This window comes from Cynara cardunculus (assembly GCF_001531365.2).
Source record: "Cynara cardunculus var. scolymus isolate 2C chromosome LG 3, CcrdV1, whole genome shotgun sequence".
Lineage (NCBI taxonomy): Eukaryota > Viridiplantae > Streptophyta > Magnoliopsida > Asterales > Asteraceae > Cynara > Cynara cardunculus.
Genome location: NC_037530.1, coordinates 33,656,978 through 33,671,375, shown reverse-complemented (window position 1 = coordinate 33,671,375; position 14,398 = coordinate 33,656,978). Strand labels below are relative to the sequence as shown.

Here is a 14,398-nt window from a genome sequence, read left to right as displayed (position 1 = left end):
AAACATGAAGCTTTAATAAATTGTATTTATATACGATTTACTTATAATCTTAAATTTTAATTAATATACATCAATAGACAGTACTTTATATATAAAAAATGGTTTTTAAAATATTTTATAATATAATATAAATAATAATAATTTATTTGACAATATACTCTTAAGGAAAAAAATCCCGAATCCAATTCTTTGTCTATATTATAAAGAATGAAACACATTTTTCCATAAAAACCTTAATTAATTAATAAATCAAAACTAACACTTATACATATACATATAGATCTAGAATCATGTGAGACTAAAAGTTTTTGTGAGACCCGTAAGACCAATTTTCAATGCTTTAAATAGATATACAATCTGAATATTGATAATCACAAAATTGTCATGAGACTTCTCAATAATCATAAAATTGTCATCATACAACTTTATACTATTAGATCATTAGCTTATAAAATTGATCAATGAACATATCATTAGTTTATAAAGTTAATCAATGAACAGATCATTAGCTTATAAAATTGATCAATGAACATAAATTGATATTACAGATCTCACGAAAAATCATTGATCTCACGTAAATACAACTCTATATATATAGAGGATAAGAATGAAGAGAAACATGGACAATTTTAAAAAATAGAAAGACAAAGAAACCACCTTCCTAAGCATCCCAAAAATGCCGACTTAATGCATGTGATGTGTCCACTCTCCCACGTAACTCCCAAGGGTACATCGGTAATTTCAAAAAGATAGGTGCTCAATTCCGTGGGGGAGAGGTTTTCTAATTTCTAACCGACCTTTTCCCTCATAAAACTGATGGCCATCGCCACCAGTTTCCGCCGCACTGCCTCTCTTCACGACGGTATTCTTGCTCAACAGAATCCATTGGCGTGCCATATTTATATCTTTTATCAATTACTTCTTTCTGGATTTGCTCACGCATCATCTACATTCATATCTGAATGCATACATACATACACACACCACAATCACATACATATACATCTTTCATCTTTGTAGTTTTATTGACAATCTTCTTCAATTAGTTGTGGGTTTTTGATTTCTGGGCTTTTGTCTATAGTTGATTTGGAATCATAGATTCTTCTTTTAGACTAAACTATGTTGGTATATATACCCAGCGTTTTGTTCAAGCAATTCTCATTAATCGGTCATGTTTTCCATTAGGTTAATTTAGATACTCTGATTGTGTTAGTTGTCATTTATTCTTTGGTTCCATCATACAATCAATTTTCGAATTCTAATTTGGTTACGTAGATAGTTTTTAAAACAATGTTGCGATTGTTTCCGGCCGCCGTGGATCGGAGATCGGTACCTGATGGTGAAGAAATCTCGTTGAGTTCCGTCCGTGAAGATGACATCCATCAATTTACAGAAGAAGACTCTGTTTCTGGGGAGAGTTCAGAAGATGAGGGTGATTCTTCGTCTGTTTCTGATTGTGAAAGTGTTACTTCTGCAAAACGAAGCATCGAACACACCAGAATCCAAGCAGATGGGTTGGTTCGATTGGATGAGAGCGATAAATTGCATGGAATAATTGGGAAAAAGTTCATATCTAGATTGAGTGTTCATGGGGTTAATGCTCAAGTTCAATACATTCATAGGAATCTGTTCAATGCTGGTTCAATCTCTCTAGCTAGGCTCAGGAGCTTCCAAATTTTCACAAAAGCTGTGGAGAAGAAAAATGGAGGTGATGCTAACATCAAGTATGGTTGGTTTGGTGCTTCAAAAGATGAAATCAAAAAGATTATTCTTCACGGATTTGGACATGATAACATTAAGAACAGTGGTTTATTTGGTCATGCTGTTGTTCTTTCTGCTGATCATTCTCCTCTTGAAAGGTTGGTTTCCTTTGATCCATGTTCTTCAATCTATTCTATGATTATAAGTGATCAACTGATTGTTTTCAATAGGGTTCTATCCGATTATGATATGAACTTACTGATTTATTTATATAAACAGTATGGAGTCTGCAAGTCTTGATGATGATGGAATAAGACACATTTTGCTTTGCCGTGTTATATTGGGTAAAACGGAGCTTGTGAATCCATTTTCAACCCAATGCCATCCGAGTTCTGAGGATTTCCAGTCGGGTGTTGATAACTTGGCGTCTCCGAAGAAGTTTGTCGTGTGGAGCAGTCAGATGAACACTCATATATTGCCCGAATTCGTCATAAGCTTCAAGACACTATCCACCATAAACAGTGAGTCGAGTTAGTATTGAATTTGACCATATCGGCAAATGGTTTCGCGATTAATCATGTACCCAATTTTGATTTGATCCAGGGCCTCAACTAGATGGAGTTCATCTTCGGAAACCCGTTTCTCCTTGGATCCCGATTCCAGATCTCATTGCAGCACTTTCCAAGCTTTTGCCTCCTGAATCCATGAAGGAAATCACAAAGTATCGCCGTAGTTACATTGTAAGTCTAACAGATCATACATTTTTGTATCAATGAATCTTGGGTTCGTTCTCTTGATTCTAACGGCTTTTGTTATCGCAGGAGCATAAGATATCTAGACGCGATATGATACAAGGAATCCGAGAATTCACTGGAGACAGACTGTTGCTGATGGTCCTAAAAGATTTCACAGAGCAGGTATGCATTCGGTGCTGTAAAAATTCGATTTTTATGGTTTCAACTTGTAGAATTCTGATCAAGAAACCGTCTGTTCATTCTAATTTTGTTGAGACATATCTTTGGTAGTTCAAATTTGCCTGTTTAATGTATAATTGCCAATTGGGAATGGTTGTTTACTTGTGTTACACCTCTTACAGAGAGATTTAAGAACTTCAACATGAAATGAGATTCTTGAATGTGCATCAGAATACTGAACTTGAACCCATAAAAGAACACCACATGGAAGAGCGGTTCAGAGCTCGTTTAATTTTACGGTGCATTTGGTTCGTGGAACAATAAAGTAACAAAAAACTTTTTGTGTCATATTTGGTACAACATTTGGTTGGGATTGGACATGAGTGAAACAAAAATGCATTTTTTTCCCGTCCAACCAAAATATGACTCGGAGGATGGACAGGACCTTACCTGAGGGGAAACAATATCAGCAGCTTTAGACTCTGCAGAAGTAGCTGTGACTGATGGTGATGTTCTTGGTGTCTAATTTTGCAGCGACGACATGGCCTTGGTGGGAAATTTGAGTCGAGATCCGATCTATTCAAGTAAAGGTCGCGGGAAGTGCTAGTTTGCAGGTGGGAATAAAACGAAAACCGAAAGGAGACTCAAGGGATTCTGTCTTAGATGTGGTAGGTTACGTTATAAATGTACCCCATACAATTCGATGAATTATAGGGATATGGAGTTCAAGATTTTATCGTTTTGGATGCAATCAAGCAATGGATCTCTGATATAAAATCTTTGCCTTTTTCGATCTTGGCCTCTTTCGTTGCAATCAAAAAATGCATCTTTCATGTGAAATCTTTCGTTCCATGCCCTCTTTCGTTGGAACTGGGTACAACACTCGGATGTCATGTAGTACGAGGAATGTTGAAATAAAAACCGTACATATTTTGAGGATCTGAAAACGAATATTAGAATTTTATTATTGTGAATATGTGTGCAAATATTCGATTTGATTATATAGTATTAAGTTATACAGATTTTGAGGTATTGTTGTTGTCCGACTTCAATAAGTAATGATAATTGAACTCATATTATTAAGTACTCGATTTGATTTGATTTGATTTGATCTGATCTGATCGAAAACAGTATTAATTGTAAAACGAATAACATGAATAGAAGATATCCCATTATAAATCGAAGTATTCAATAGGAGAAAGATGGAAATACGAGCTTCATAATTTACTAACAACCACCGTTACCATTTCATCATTAAATTGCAACGTCTTATATATGGTGTACGATAAGAAATGCCAAGCATTCATCTCTTGGAATGATGTTATAGAAAACATTAAAACAGGATCAAGTTGACGTTGAAAATATCTTTTTAAGTTTCAAATTGGTAATCGAGTGACGTTGAAGATGTCTTTGGGAAAAGGAATGGTAATTACTTACGGTCTAGCAAAAGTGGGAAACTAGGTTCCCACCCGATGTTATAACTTTCCAGGTAGTTGCTAGAGCCTAGTTTCTGAAATTACCAAATGGTTGCATGTATTCAAGTTGAAAAAAACGTTTAGCTAATTAAATCATGGGTAGTTTCGCTACAAGAGTTGTGAGAGTAGATGGTAGGCTCTACTTCGAAGTTAACCACAAGGGTCGGGTAGCATGGTGGATAAACATAAGGAGATGATAGAAATCAACACGGGTTCAGCCATTTATATATGCACTTATGGTCACGGAGATTTACCTCAGGGCCTTGACTTGCCATGGATTAGTCGGTACGAAACCTAAGATCACTAATCACAGCGCAAGTAATGGATAGAAAGATCAAAATGTTGAGAAACAAGGATTAACCCGTGAACATGCAATGGCGATTCCATGAGGGCTTTATGAAGAGACTCGAGAATCCTATGTAAAGTATCTCAAATTATATTGTTAATTGTAATACGAATTTTTCGAAGAGCAAAAAATTTGTGATGCACCAAAGGTTTAAAACTCACAGGAAGATTTTGTATCATGTAGTTAGGGGAAGCAAATATTTACATGACATGCAATAAAACCCAAAAACTTGTCGTTACGATCACTCATTATTTAACGAACTTGAAACATATTATCTGATATACAAAAACATTTATCAATTTATTATAAGTTAGAAGGTTTAACTTCTTCAAAAACTGTTTATTACCGATTTGATATCGATATAAATTATTTATCCAAACACTAAAAAATATTTATTACCGATATCTCACACAAAATTTCTATACCTTATAACAATGGTACCACACCTATTCTCAGATATTTTTTAAAGTTAATTGTTTATGTAGATTTGGGAAATTAAATTTAAATAAAATTATATAACTTAAAAAAGAAAGGCCACACACTGACACAGCATTGTCTCGGCCCAATCAGAAGCCCCATTTCCCACTTCACAAATAACTTCCCGCAAACACTTTCAATCACCCTCTCGCTCTCCAAAATCATCTCCATTTGAGATCCTCAATTTCAGCACCGGCGCCACCATGCAGTCCAATACACTTCCCGGTATATCGCCTAGCTTCACCGCTCATTCTTCTACCAACCTTGCGGATGTTGCCGCTAGGGTTGTCGAAGAATTTCGCCATGAAAATGGCGACGATTATGATGATATCTTCAACTTTAACGGTTATGATCATGATTATGATGACGGTCGGTTCGCTGTTCCCGCTGACGACAAAGCTGACACCGATACTCCTTCAGAAAAATTGAAGGATGAGAATTCTGATACTGATGATGATGATGATGAGTTCGAGTTTGCTGTCGTTTCTAGCCACGTTAATTCATCTTCGATTTCAGCTGATGAGATCTCCCAGGGTCATATATCGCCTCGGTACCCCCTATTTGATAGGAGTTTGTTGTTAGATGTCGATCCTAATTTAATTAAGGTTGTTAATGGTTCGCCGGAGACTGATTGTAAGCCGTCTCTGGTGGTACGGCTGCCACTGAGAAAGCTTTTCAGTGAAGAGCGCGATTTCTCGTCGTGGTCGTCCTCGGAGGCTGACGATCTCGACGGAGTTAACCCTGGGACCTATTGCGTGTGGAAGCCGAAGACAGAGTCGCCTGGAAGGTGTAAGAAGAGTAATTCCACCGGTAATTCGTCACGGCGATGGAAGTTCCGTGACATTCTCTACCGGAGCAACAGCGACAGCAAGGAATCGCCGTTTCTCCTTTTCAAACCTCTAATTTCAACGAACAAGAAGATAAACAATGAAAAGGTTGAGAAAAGTGCCAAGGTAGCTTCTGCTGTCGGTGGAACAGCAGAAAATGGAGGAAGCCGGCGTCGGTCGTACCTACCATCTGGACAAGCTCTGGTTGGTGCATTTACTAACGTAAGCCGATCCAACAGAAATCTACGTCCCTTCTAATTTAGCCTGAGAATTAGTCGTAGGGTTTGCATTTATGAAATCAATACATGACCATGAGTGAGAGTGAGAGTGATCTGTACATACAAAATTAGTCAATCAATTATGTGATTCTGTTATTTTGAGTAACTTATTTCACGGCGGTGGACATGGTTGTCGGAGATGTCTACGGGGGGCGGCGGTGGTGGTGCAGATAGATATTGATAATGTTGTTGTTAAGAATAAGGGGGGAATAATGGAGCAATAATGAGACAGCTTTTGGAAAAGGTAAAGGGCGGGGGTCAATTTGTAAAAAATGAAAAAGTTAAAGGAGGAATAAAGAAAGATATTGGAATAGCGAAGCATACGGAAAGCGTGTGGGTAGGTTTCATCACGCAATCACTGTGTGACGAAGTTTTATTATACGTGCCATTGTATATCACCTTCACCTTCATATATATTAATACGGTATGTATACATCATAAATTTAAAAATCTAAAAAAAACCCTAAATTTTATATTTGAAAGCTTTATTTTTATCAAGTCAATTTTTGTATTCGTCAAGATATTAAAATCAAATTTATAATTATTAGTTTGCAAAATAAATTAGTTATACACGAACATTTTTTAATGTTGATTTTAAAATGTTTATACCTAGACGACCATAATGTCTATTTGAGCATTGGTGATAAAGTGAGAACATCAAGACTGCTTGCTTATCAAACACAATTGGCTCATATGCATTATAGTCTAAATTACATGAGTCTAAATAAATGACCGTCACACTCAAAACATGTAATTCTTCAATAAATGCAATTCATGTCCAAAGCTCAACATCGCACAATTTAAACTGGATAAATGTCGTCAAAACTCATTTGAGCCAAAATCAAGCAATAAACTCTACACTTACGTGACTACTTAATAAAAGTCTACATTAGTTAAACTATGCATTTACCCAATATTTGTGCAAACTCATGCTCTAAAAATATGATTTGGTCAAAATCCCCCATTGTTGGGATAATTTGTCTCGAAATGAAAGTAATTTATACTTCCAAAATATATTATACCCAACAATATACGTTTTTACAAATAATTTATAAGCCAATACACCATAATTGTATTAACATCAAATGATTCTCATAAATGCAATGAATAGATTACTTTCAACCTTCTAACAACTTCAAATCAATAGAAAGTCCTTTTAATGTCCCTTAAAATCGAACCTTAAACTTCCCAAAAACCCAATCTAGAATGAAAATAGTAGAGGAGAAGAGTTTGAGTGAAGAAATGGGGAAGAAACCCCAAAATCGGACCTTTCTTAGGGGTCGTTTGGTTCGCAGAATGATTTTTGAAGGAATGGAATCTGTCAAAAGAATTGGAATCTGGAAGGAATTGGAATGAAATGTTATCAGGTTTGACCAAGTGTTTGGTTGGCAGGGATAAAATTTAATTTGTCTAATGAATTGGAATCTGTCTGTTTGGTTTGCAACAGAATTGGCATGGAATGATGAAAAAAGACAAAAATACTCTTACTTTGATTTTTTTTAAATTTAATTTTTTAAATACAAATAACAATATTAAATTAACATTTAATGAGAAAAAAAATGTTTATCATTTATTGAAATATATATAAACATAAAAGGTAAAAAAAAAAATTCAACCAACCATAAACCAAACCATTCATAGGAACAGAAGAGTATTTGTGTCATTTAAACACTTTTGTATGGAATGAAATTTAATTCCATCAGATTTGATAAGGAATGGTGAATTCCTCAAATTTGGGAATCTTTGGAATTCAATTCAATTCCATAGGTAACCAAACATTGGAAATGAATTTGGTCAACGAAATTGACCATCAGATTCCGGCGGATTCCGACGAACCAAACGCCCACGTGGCAAGTTGCTCGGATTTCCAACTATTTCTCGAAAATTACTTTAATAGTAATAACGAAATTTTGAGTGTTACATCAAGCTTGAAACATATTTGTTTTCCTATAAATATCTAATCTTTTTATTTTAATTATTATCTTTTTATGATTGTTTAATGGTTATGTAAAGTTACTCTGACCGGTTGTGGTAGGTTCGTTTCTAACATTCTATAGGCCCTGAGCGAGATGTAAAAAATGAATCTTCAGTAAGTACGAAAAAGATCTTTAATACTCCCTTCGTCCCAAAATAAATGTCCACATTTCTTTTTATATTTGTCTCAAAATAAGTGTCCACTTTCAAAAGCAAATAACAAAAATCTCCAATTTACCCTTAATTAATGCAAAAATTTGTAAGCGTTGTGAATATAAAGAAATTAAATAAGGTCACACTATGTGATAACCGAGTTGAAAGTTTGGGGTTGATTTTGAATAAGTATTAAATTGAGAGGTATGTTTTGAAAAATTTCCTTAAAAATATCTCAAACTATGCACCACCTCTTAGTTTAAAAAGCATTATTTGGTTCTTTTACTTTTAACGTGATAAGAGTAAGAAAGTGGGTGTAGCTTTATTACGTGGATTTGAAGCAAATAGACGAAGAAGAAGAAGAAGAAGAAAATGTTGTTACGTGTTTTTAACTGAATTATTGTTGCGGTTAAAGCTTTCGCCACTTTGTGATTATAAGGTGAGTTTTACTTTCGAAAACATCATTTGATTTGTTTTTGGTAAAGAAACCGTATGGTTTCATACATGGGATTTCGAACATGTTATATGCTAAATTTTAGCATAAGTTAGTGTTTTGATATGTTATTATCAACTGATCGAGATAAGGATGACATAATCAAGAGAGTTACTGGGATAAAGGTGGCAAAATCAATTGAATGTAAAAATGAGATTTTGATCATGTGGAAACTGTTATCGCATCTTTATGATGCGACAAATGGGTTTTATCGCATTCTTATGATGCAAGCAAAGTGTTTATCGCATCCTTGTGATACGAGGAATGAGGGTTATCGCACCTATATGATGCGACAAGGTGGAGTTATCGCATCAGTGTGATGCGACAAAGTGAAATAATCACATCCATATAATGCGAGGAAGTGTATTATCGCATCTATATGATGCGACAAGATTGATATGACACGATAAAAATATGATCACATCAATGAGATGCGACAAGTTGGTATGTTTTATGATTGTTGCGATAACTTTGGTACTTCATGAGTTGATGCGATAAAATGAGGTTGTCTCATCTATATGATGCGACAAAGAGGTTTGTTTCAATAAGTCACTGTTTATTCGTTATCAATACAATATGAACTTTCTAAAAGTGTTTTGGTGATTTTCATCTTATAATAGTAATAAAAGAAGATTCTCGCTAGACTTTATGGTCTAACCCTCATTTTTGTTTTAAAAATATGCATTATCGGTCGGGCACATGAGGAGAGTAAGGGAAAGAGAAAGATGTGAAGGGATCATGATTGCATTACATTTGTGAATTTTGAAAGTTGTTACTGTATATGTACTTGAGGACTTGTTATATTTACAAGTCTTATACTTGGTATAAATGAAAATTTTGTAGCTACTTTTATAGGCAACATTTTGTATATATTGGGATCAATGTGTAAATTTGTATTTCATGTTAAATGAAATATGCAGTTTTATGCAAATATGGATTTAGGGTGTTACACACTGATAGCTTCAATAGTTTACTAGAATTTTTGTTTGGGGATTTCACTGTATCGATATAGTAGGCCTCCTTGGCCACTCCACTAGTGGCTCTGCTTCGTCCTAGAAACTACTGCTTCCGCTTCTTGGTTAACCACAGAGTGTAAGAATTATGCATGTCTAAAATTATGTGTCATTTCAATTGTGGACACTTATTTTGGGACGGAAAGAGTATGTTATTTTTTATCATTAGAAATAACATTGAATTTAAGAAATACCAAGAATTTATAAAACCGTTTTAAAAGAGTATTCCTAGACGCAAAATCAATAAATAATTATTTTTAGATTAATATTATCTACCATGTCATTTTTACATAACATTCGTCAATTCGTTCCACCATAAAAACATCATATCATATACCTTTAATATATAAATTGAAATCACTTGGAGCCGTAATATCAACTATTCGGAGTAACACTTTATGTAAATCAATAAAAATCAGTTGGTTTTCCATTTTAACACAGGTTAATGTTTTTCATTACCGTTTTAAACTTTTAGGGTTAAAATAATTTCTTTCGGAACCATTAATCTTGGAACCAAAAATCCATATTGGTTATAGCTTGAGATCTTATTCTTGTTTTAGAGATAGGAAAATGCTTAAGACTCATACGTTCAATATTAGGTAATAAAAAGTCAATAATGTATGAAAAACCAATGGTAATTTTGAAACCTTAAATATAGATATAAGTTAGTAAAAAAAAGTTCCAAATGTAAGAGTTTTCTTAATTAATAACAAGAAATCTAACATATTTTAATACAAAAATAGAATTCATACTAATCGGATAATAATAAAAATTTAGTGGGAGATGAACAATAAAGAATATATCAAGGTTTTGTAGACAAATAGTTTTAGACTTTCATACCAAATAAAAAACTTTAAATATTTTTTTTAAAAGTAAACATCTGAGAAACTGTATTTGGTTGCTTATAAACCTTTCATTTTCGAATAATGAAATAAACGTTTTTGTAGTAGACAACACACACACAYACACACACACACACACACACACAYAYATATATATATATATATATATATATATATATATATAGTAACGAATAAAGAGGAATGAGTTGTTTGGCAATTACTGAATGATTTGGTGCAGAATGATTAAGAGGCTCTCATGATATGATATAGTGCAAAATGAAATATAATTGTTTGTTAATTGTGTACATTGAAATTAGGGCTCTTAATGGTTAAAGGAGATCCATGATACAAAATCATTTAGGGGGTTTTAGAACCAGTAAGAGACATATTTTTTTTTGACAAACAAGATTCACACAATTCAGAGGTTGCTTCTTAATGGAACAATTAAGAGGTAAACAAACAACCCTGAAGTGACGATTATGGTTATGGGATGCTTTTAGATATATATTCAATATTAATATACAATGGTTAAATGTGTATTTTCTAACGACAACAACTAATAAATGTCTTAATTGAAACAGAAAAACGAAAACTTATCTTAAAACTGTCATACTAAAACATAGTTTCTTGGTACGATAGATCTTATTTATATTAGTTGAAGTGCCCTTTTCAAGCTTTAATTTGGAAGGGTTGACATGTCAATTTACATGTCATAAAGGGTATGATAGTGCAATCATATTTCATATACTATTTTCTAAACAACTAGATTCATGTCTTCTAATATCGATTGCTACGTTTGTGTCAATGATACCGTAAAGAAAGAAAGATGGAAACATCAAGATTTCACATCAGATATATATTAGCAAGTAGACGGAATTTCGATTCGTTTACTTAAGAACGAGTCAGTTTTTCTTATATTTTATTTTTAACTGATCGAATTGATAAAACATAATCATCAATGAAAGGGCCGAACATGTAGAGTGTTGTTGAACACGTCAAACCTTCTAATTGTTTCATTTAATAATATAGTCTTCATAATCATATTTTAAAAGATAATTATTTATGACAGATGCTAAAAAGTATTGGCGGATCAAACATTTTTTGAGGTTAATCAGACCCATTTTAATATATTACTCGTTTTAATTTGATCTATTCTACCTCGCTATTTTGAAACAATTTAGAAGGTTAAAAATGCTAAAATGTGTTGGCAGATCAAACATCTTACGAGGTTAATCTGACCAATTTTGATATGTACTAAAATATTACTCGTTTTAGTTTAATCTATTATGACCCGTTATTTGATACATTTATTTTATCAACGAAGAAAAAAACAATAACCATTTACTTGTTTTGAAATTCATCTATTTAATCCAGGCCTTTATCTAATCTGTTTATTTTATTACTTTTATGTAGTGATGGCCAAACCAGGCCCGGGACCGCCGGAGAATCAGAATCGGGACCGATAAAGGACCGGTCTGGACCGGTACTGGTTGCTGTTTTGGAGGGTTTCAAGGGCCCAGCCTGGCCCGGTTTTTCAAAAAAAATCCGTTTATGACCATTATATGACATTTTTCTGTATTTTTTTGCCTTCTACCTTATATATAAGTGTTATGGTTGAAGGATTTACATACCAACTTACAAAACGCAAAAAACGCATTTCTCGCTTCCACTTTACAATTTTCATTTCTTTTTCTTTTTGTCTCACAAAATGGTTGGTGAACAACATGAAGTATCAAAGAACAAGTTGCCAAGTTCTCCCCGGATACGGACGAAAGTCCGAGATTTGGAATTCATACAACTTGGTGGTTCTCATGAACAGTAAAAGAAAGACACAATGCAAAATGTGCCAAGCTCTACTTATGGCGGAAGAAAATTATACTTTAAGGCGACACACATTGAAAAAACTTGCCCGAGTTGAGTTCAGGGGCGATTCAAGCCAACCGATACTTGACACTCAATGTCAAATATGGTCGTTTGATGCTGAGTTGAACCAACAAATAACAACACAACGTGTCATTCAAGTCGGGTTGCCTTTCAGATATTTTGACCACCCTCACGTTACGAAGTCGATCAAAAAAACACTACAACCACGATAAAAACCGGTAAGTTGTCAAACCCTTAGACATGATGCAATTAAAATGTGGAAAATGTGTCGAGATGAAATGCAATAAATGTTTTCTCTTTTTCCTAACAACATTTCTTTAACATGTGATGTATGAAGCACATCATACAGATTGCCGGTTTCTTAAATATACATAACGGCACATTGGATTGAGCCGCAATCGTGACATTTATTCAAACGTGTAATCGCGTTTGAACCATTTGGTGCGCCACATTCAGGTGCACGCCATTTTTCAATTATTAAAAAATGTCTTGCATTTTATAATTTAACTACTAAAATAATTAGTATTTAATTTGATAACAGTAGTAATAACAATCTATGTGTGGAAAAATTAAAGTGTAATTTGACACTTTAATTTTAAACGGTAAATTATTTCATAGACGTTGTTGTGCACACATAATAAATTTAGTCGTTTAAGACGGTTTAAATACTTGTAAACCCGTAATAGATAAGTTTAGACCTATGTTACGACGAATTTTCACAAAGGGTAAGAAAATGAATGCGGAATATATAAAATATTGCGAAGAAGTTTGTTTTAAAGCTTTAGGACCGAGGTTCGATATGCCCATTCGGTGGAATTCGACTTATTTTATGATTGAAAATTTGATAAAACAAAAAAATTATATTTTTTTATTTTATAAACATCATTACCCGCAAAGTTTTATTGGAAATCTTGTTTGGGCCGTGGTTGAAGGATTGTACGATATTTTAGGAGATTTTAAAAATACGACAACACTTTTATCTGGTATTTATTATCCAACAAGCCTTTTACTTTTAAATCAATTATATATTTTGGCAAGTAAGAATGCACAATACGAAGATTATCATGATTCGGGAAGGCTGATGAGTTCAATGAAAAAGAAATTGTTAAAATACTTTATGAGCATCTCATTTGCTTTTTTTTACTGTGGAGTTAAACTTGTATTTAAATGTTATCGTGTTGAAGTTTTAATTACACAAATATGTGTGGCATTTGGTTTAGATATAACTACGGATAATTCTTTTTCAACGGAACAAAAATGTTTGTTTAATCGTAATTTTCAAGATTTATTTGATCACTATAAACATTTTTATGCGGCGGTGGGGGGGGGGGACCAACAACAAAGCTCTTCAAGTCGTGGATTTGCAGGTTCTAGTTTTTCTAGTGGTCATCGTCAAAAGTCGGAAAAAGTTGATGACTAATTTAATGGACGAAGTTTTAAAAGAATCAAGTAAAAAAAGTAGATTTTATAATGATTTGGATGAACTAAATATGTATGTGCTCGTTCGGTTTATGCAACCTTAAATTTCAACACAAAAATATAATTTGGCGCAAGTATACAACTTGAACTAGCTTCTATCGTCTTGTAACAAGTAATAATGGTATAAGTACCACACATCGTTCCCACAGAGAAAGCTTTGTAAAGTTCTTCAAAAGTCTAGTCTATAAAAACTAATTACAGATGACGAATTCGAGGAATCTGTTTTATCTAAAATTGGAAGATTTGATTAGCAACTAAGAAAAAATATCAATAGTAAAAATAAGCACTGGGTGCAAAGGTTGATTAAGACACAAAACAGATGATCCGGCAGAAAGATGACATGACACTCTTATCACAATTCTATAATACCACAAAATGATTTTATAGAACTGTCACAGTATCAACTATCGGGTCAGACGGTCTCTCAAGAGTACACACAGGCCAACATGCTATCGAAACGATATCATTTATGTTAGACGTCGTGAATCCTAGCACAACACAGTGTTATCATCCTACACTGTAGGAGTATAGTACTTATCAGA

General features: G+C 33.7%; 2 protein-coding genes across 5 annotated transcripts; both read left to right on the top strand.

Moving 5' to 3' along the window:
• The first annotated feature begins 828 nt into the window (after positions 1-828).
• LOC112510266 (probable inactive poly [ADP-ribose] polymerase SRO5) lies at positions 829-3,557 on the top strand. 4 transcript variants are annotated; one of them, XM_025115625.1, is made up of 5 exons: positions 829-1,859; positions 1,981-2,231; positions 2,305-2,441; positions 2,523-2,618; positions 3,049-3,127. In XM_025115625.1, exons 1-5 carry the CDS (start codon positions 1,291-1,293, stop codon positions 3,067-3,069), a joined length of 1,074 nt encoding a protein of 357 aa, XP_024971393.1. In that variant the 5' UTR covers positions 829-1,290; the 3' UTR covers positions 3,070-3,127. The 4 variants fall into 4 exon arrangements, with proteins under 4 accessions (XP_024971393.1, XP_024971392.1, XP_024971390.1 ...); XM_025115624.1 differs by lacking the exon at positions 3,049-3,127 and adding an exon at positions 2,798-2,974; XM_025115622.1 differs by lacking the exon at positions 3,049-3,127 and adding an exon at positions 3,150-3,557 and having other exon boundaries at positions 831-1,859.
• A 1,428-nt stretch (positions 3,558-4,985) lies between these two features.
• On the top strand, positions 4,986-6,114 carry LOC112510083. The gene has a single exon (XM_025115368.1). The coding sequence runs from the start codon at positions 5,117-5,119 to the stop codon at positions 5,996-5,998; it is 882 nt and encodes a 293-aa protein (XP_024971136.1). The 5' UTR covers positions 4,986-5,116; the 3' UTR covers positions 5,999-6,114.
• Positions 6,115-14,398: the final 8,284 nt, after the last annotated feature.

Bases quoted from the DNA above. Each gene is read 5' to 3' on its own strand.
- LOC112510266 (XM_025115622.1), top strand. From the start codon at position 1,291: ATGTTGCGATTGTTTCCGGCCGCCGTGGATCGGAGATCGGTACCTGAT. The intron at 2,232-2,304 runs GTTAGTATTGAA...GATTTGATCCAG, and splicing joins CACCATAAACAGTGAGTCGA to GGCCTCAACTAGATGGAGTT. The intron at 2,442-2,522 runs GTAAGTCTAACA...TTGTTATCGCAG, and splicing joins AGTATCGCCGTAGTTACATT to GAGCATAAGATATCTAGACG.
- LOC112510083 (XM_025115368.1), top strand. From the start codon at position 5,117: ATGCAGTCCAATACACTTCCCGGTATATCGCCTAGCTTCACCGCTCAT.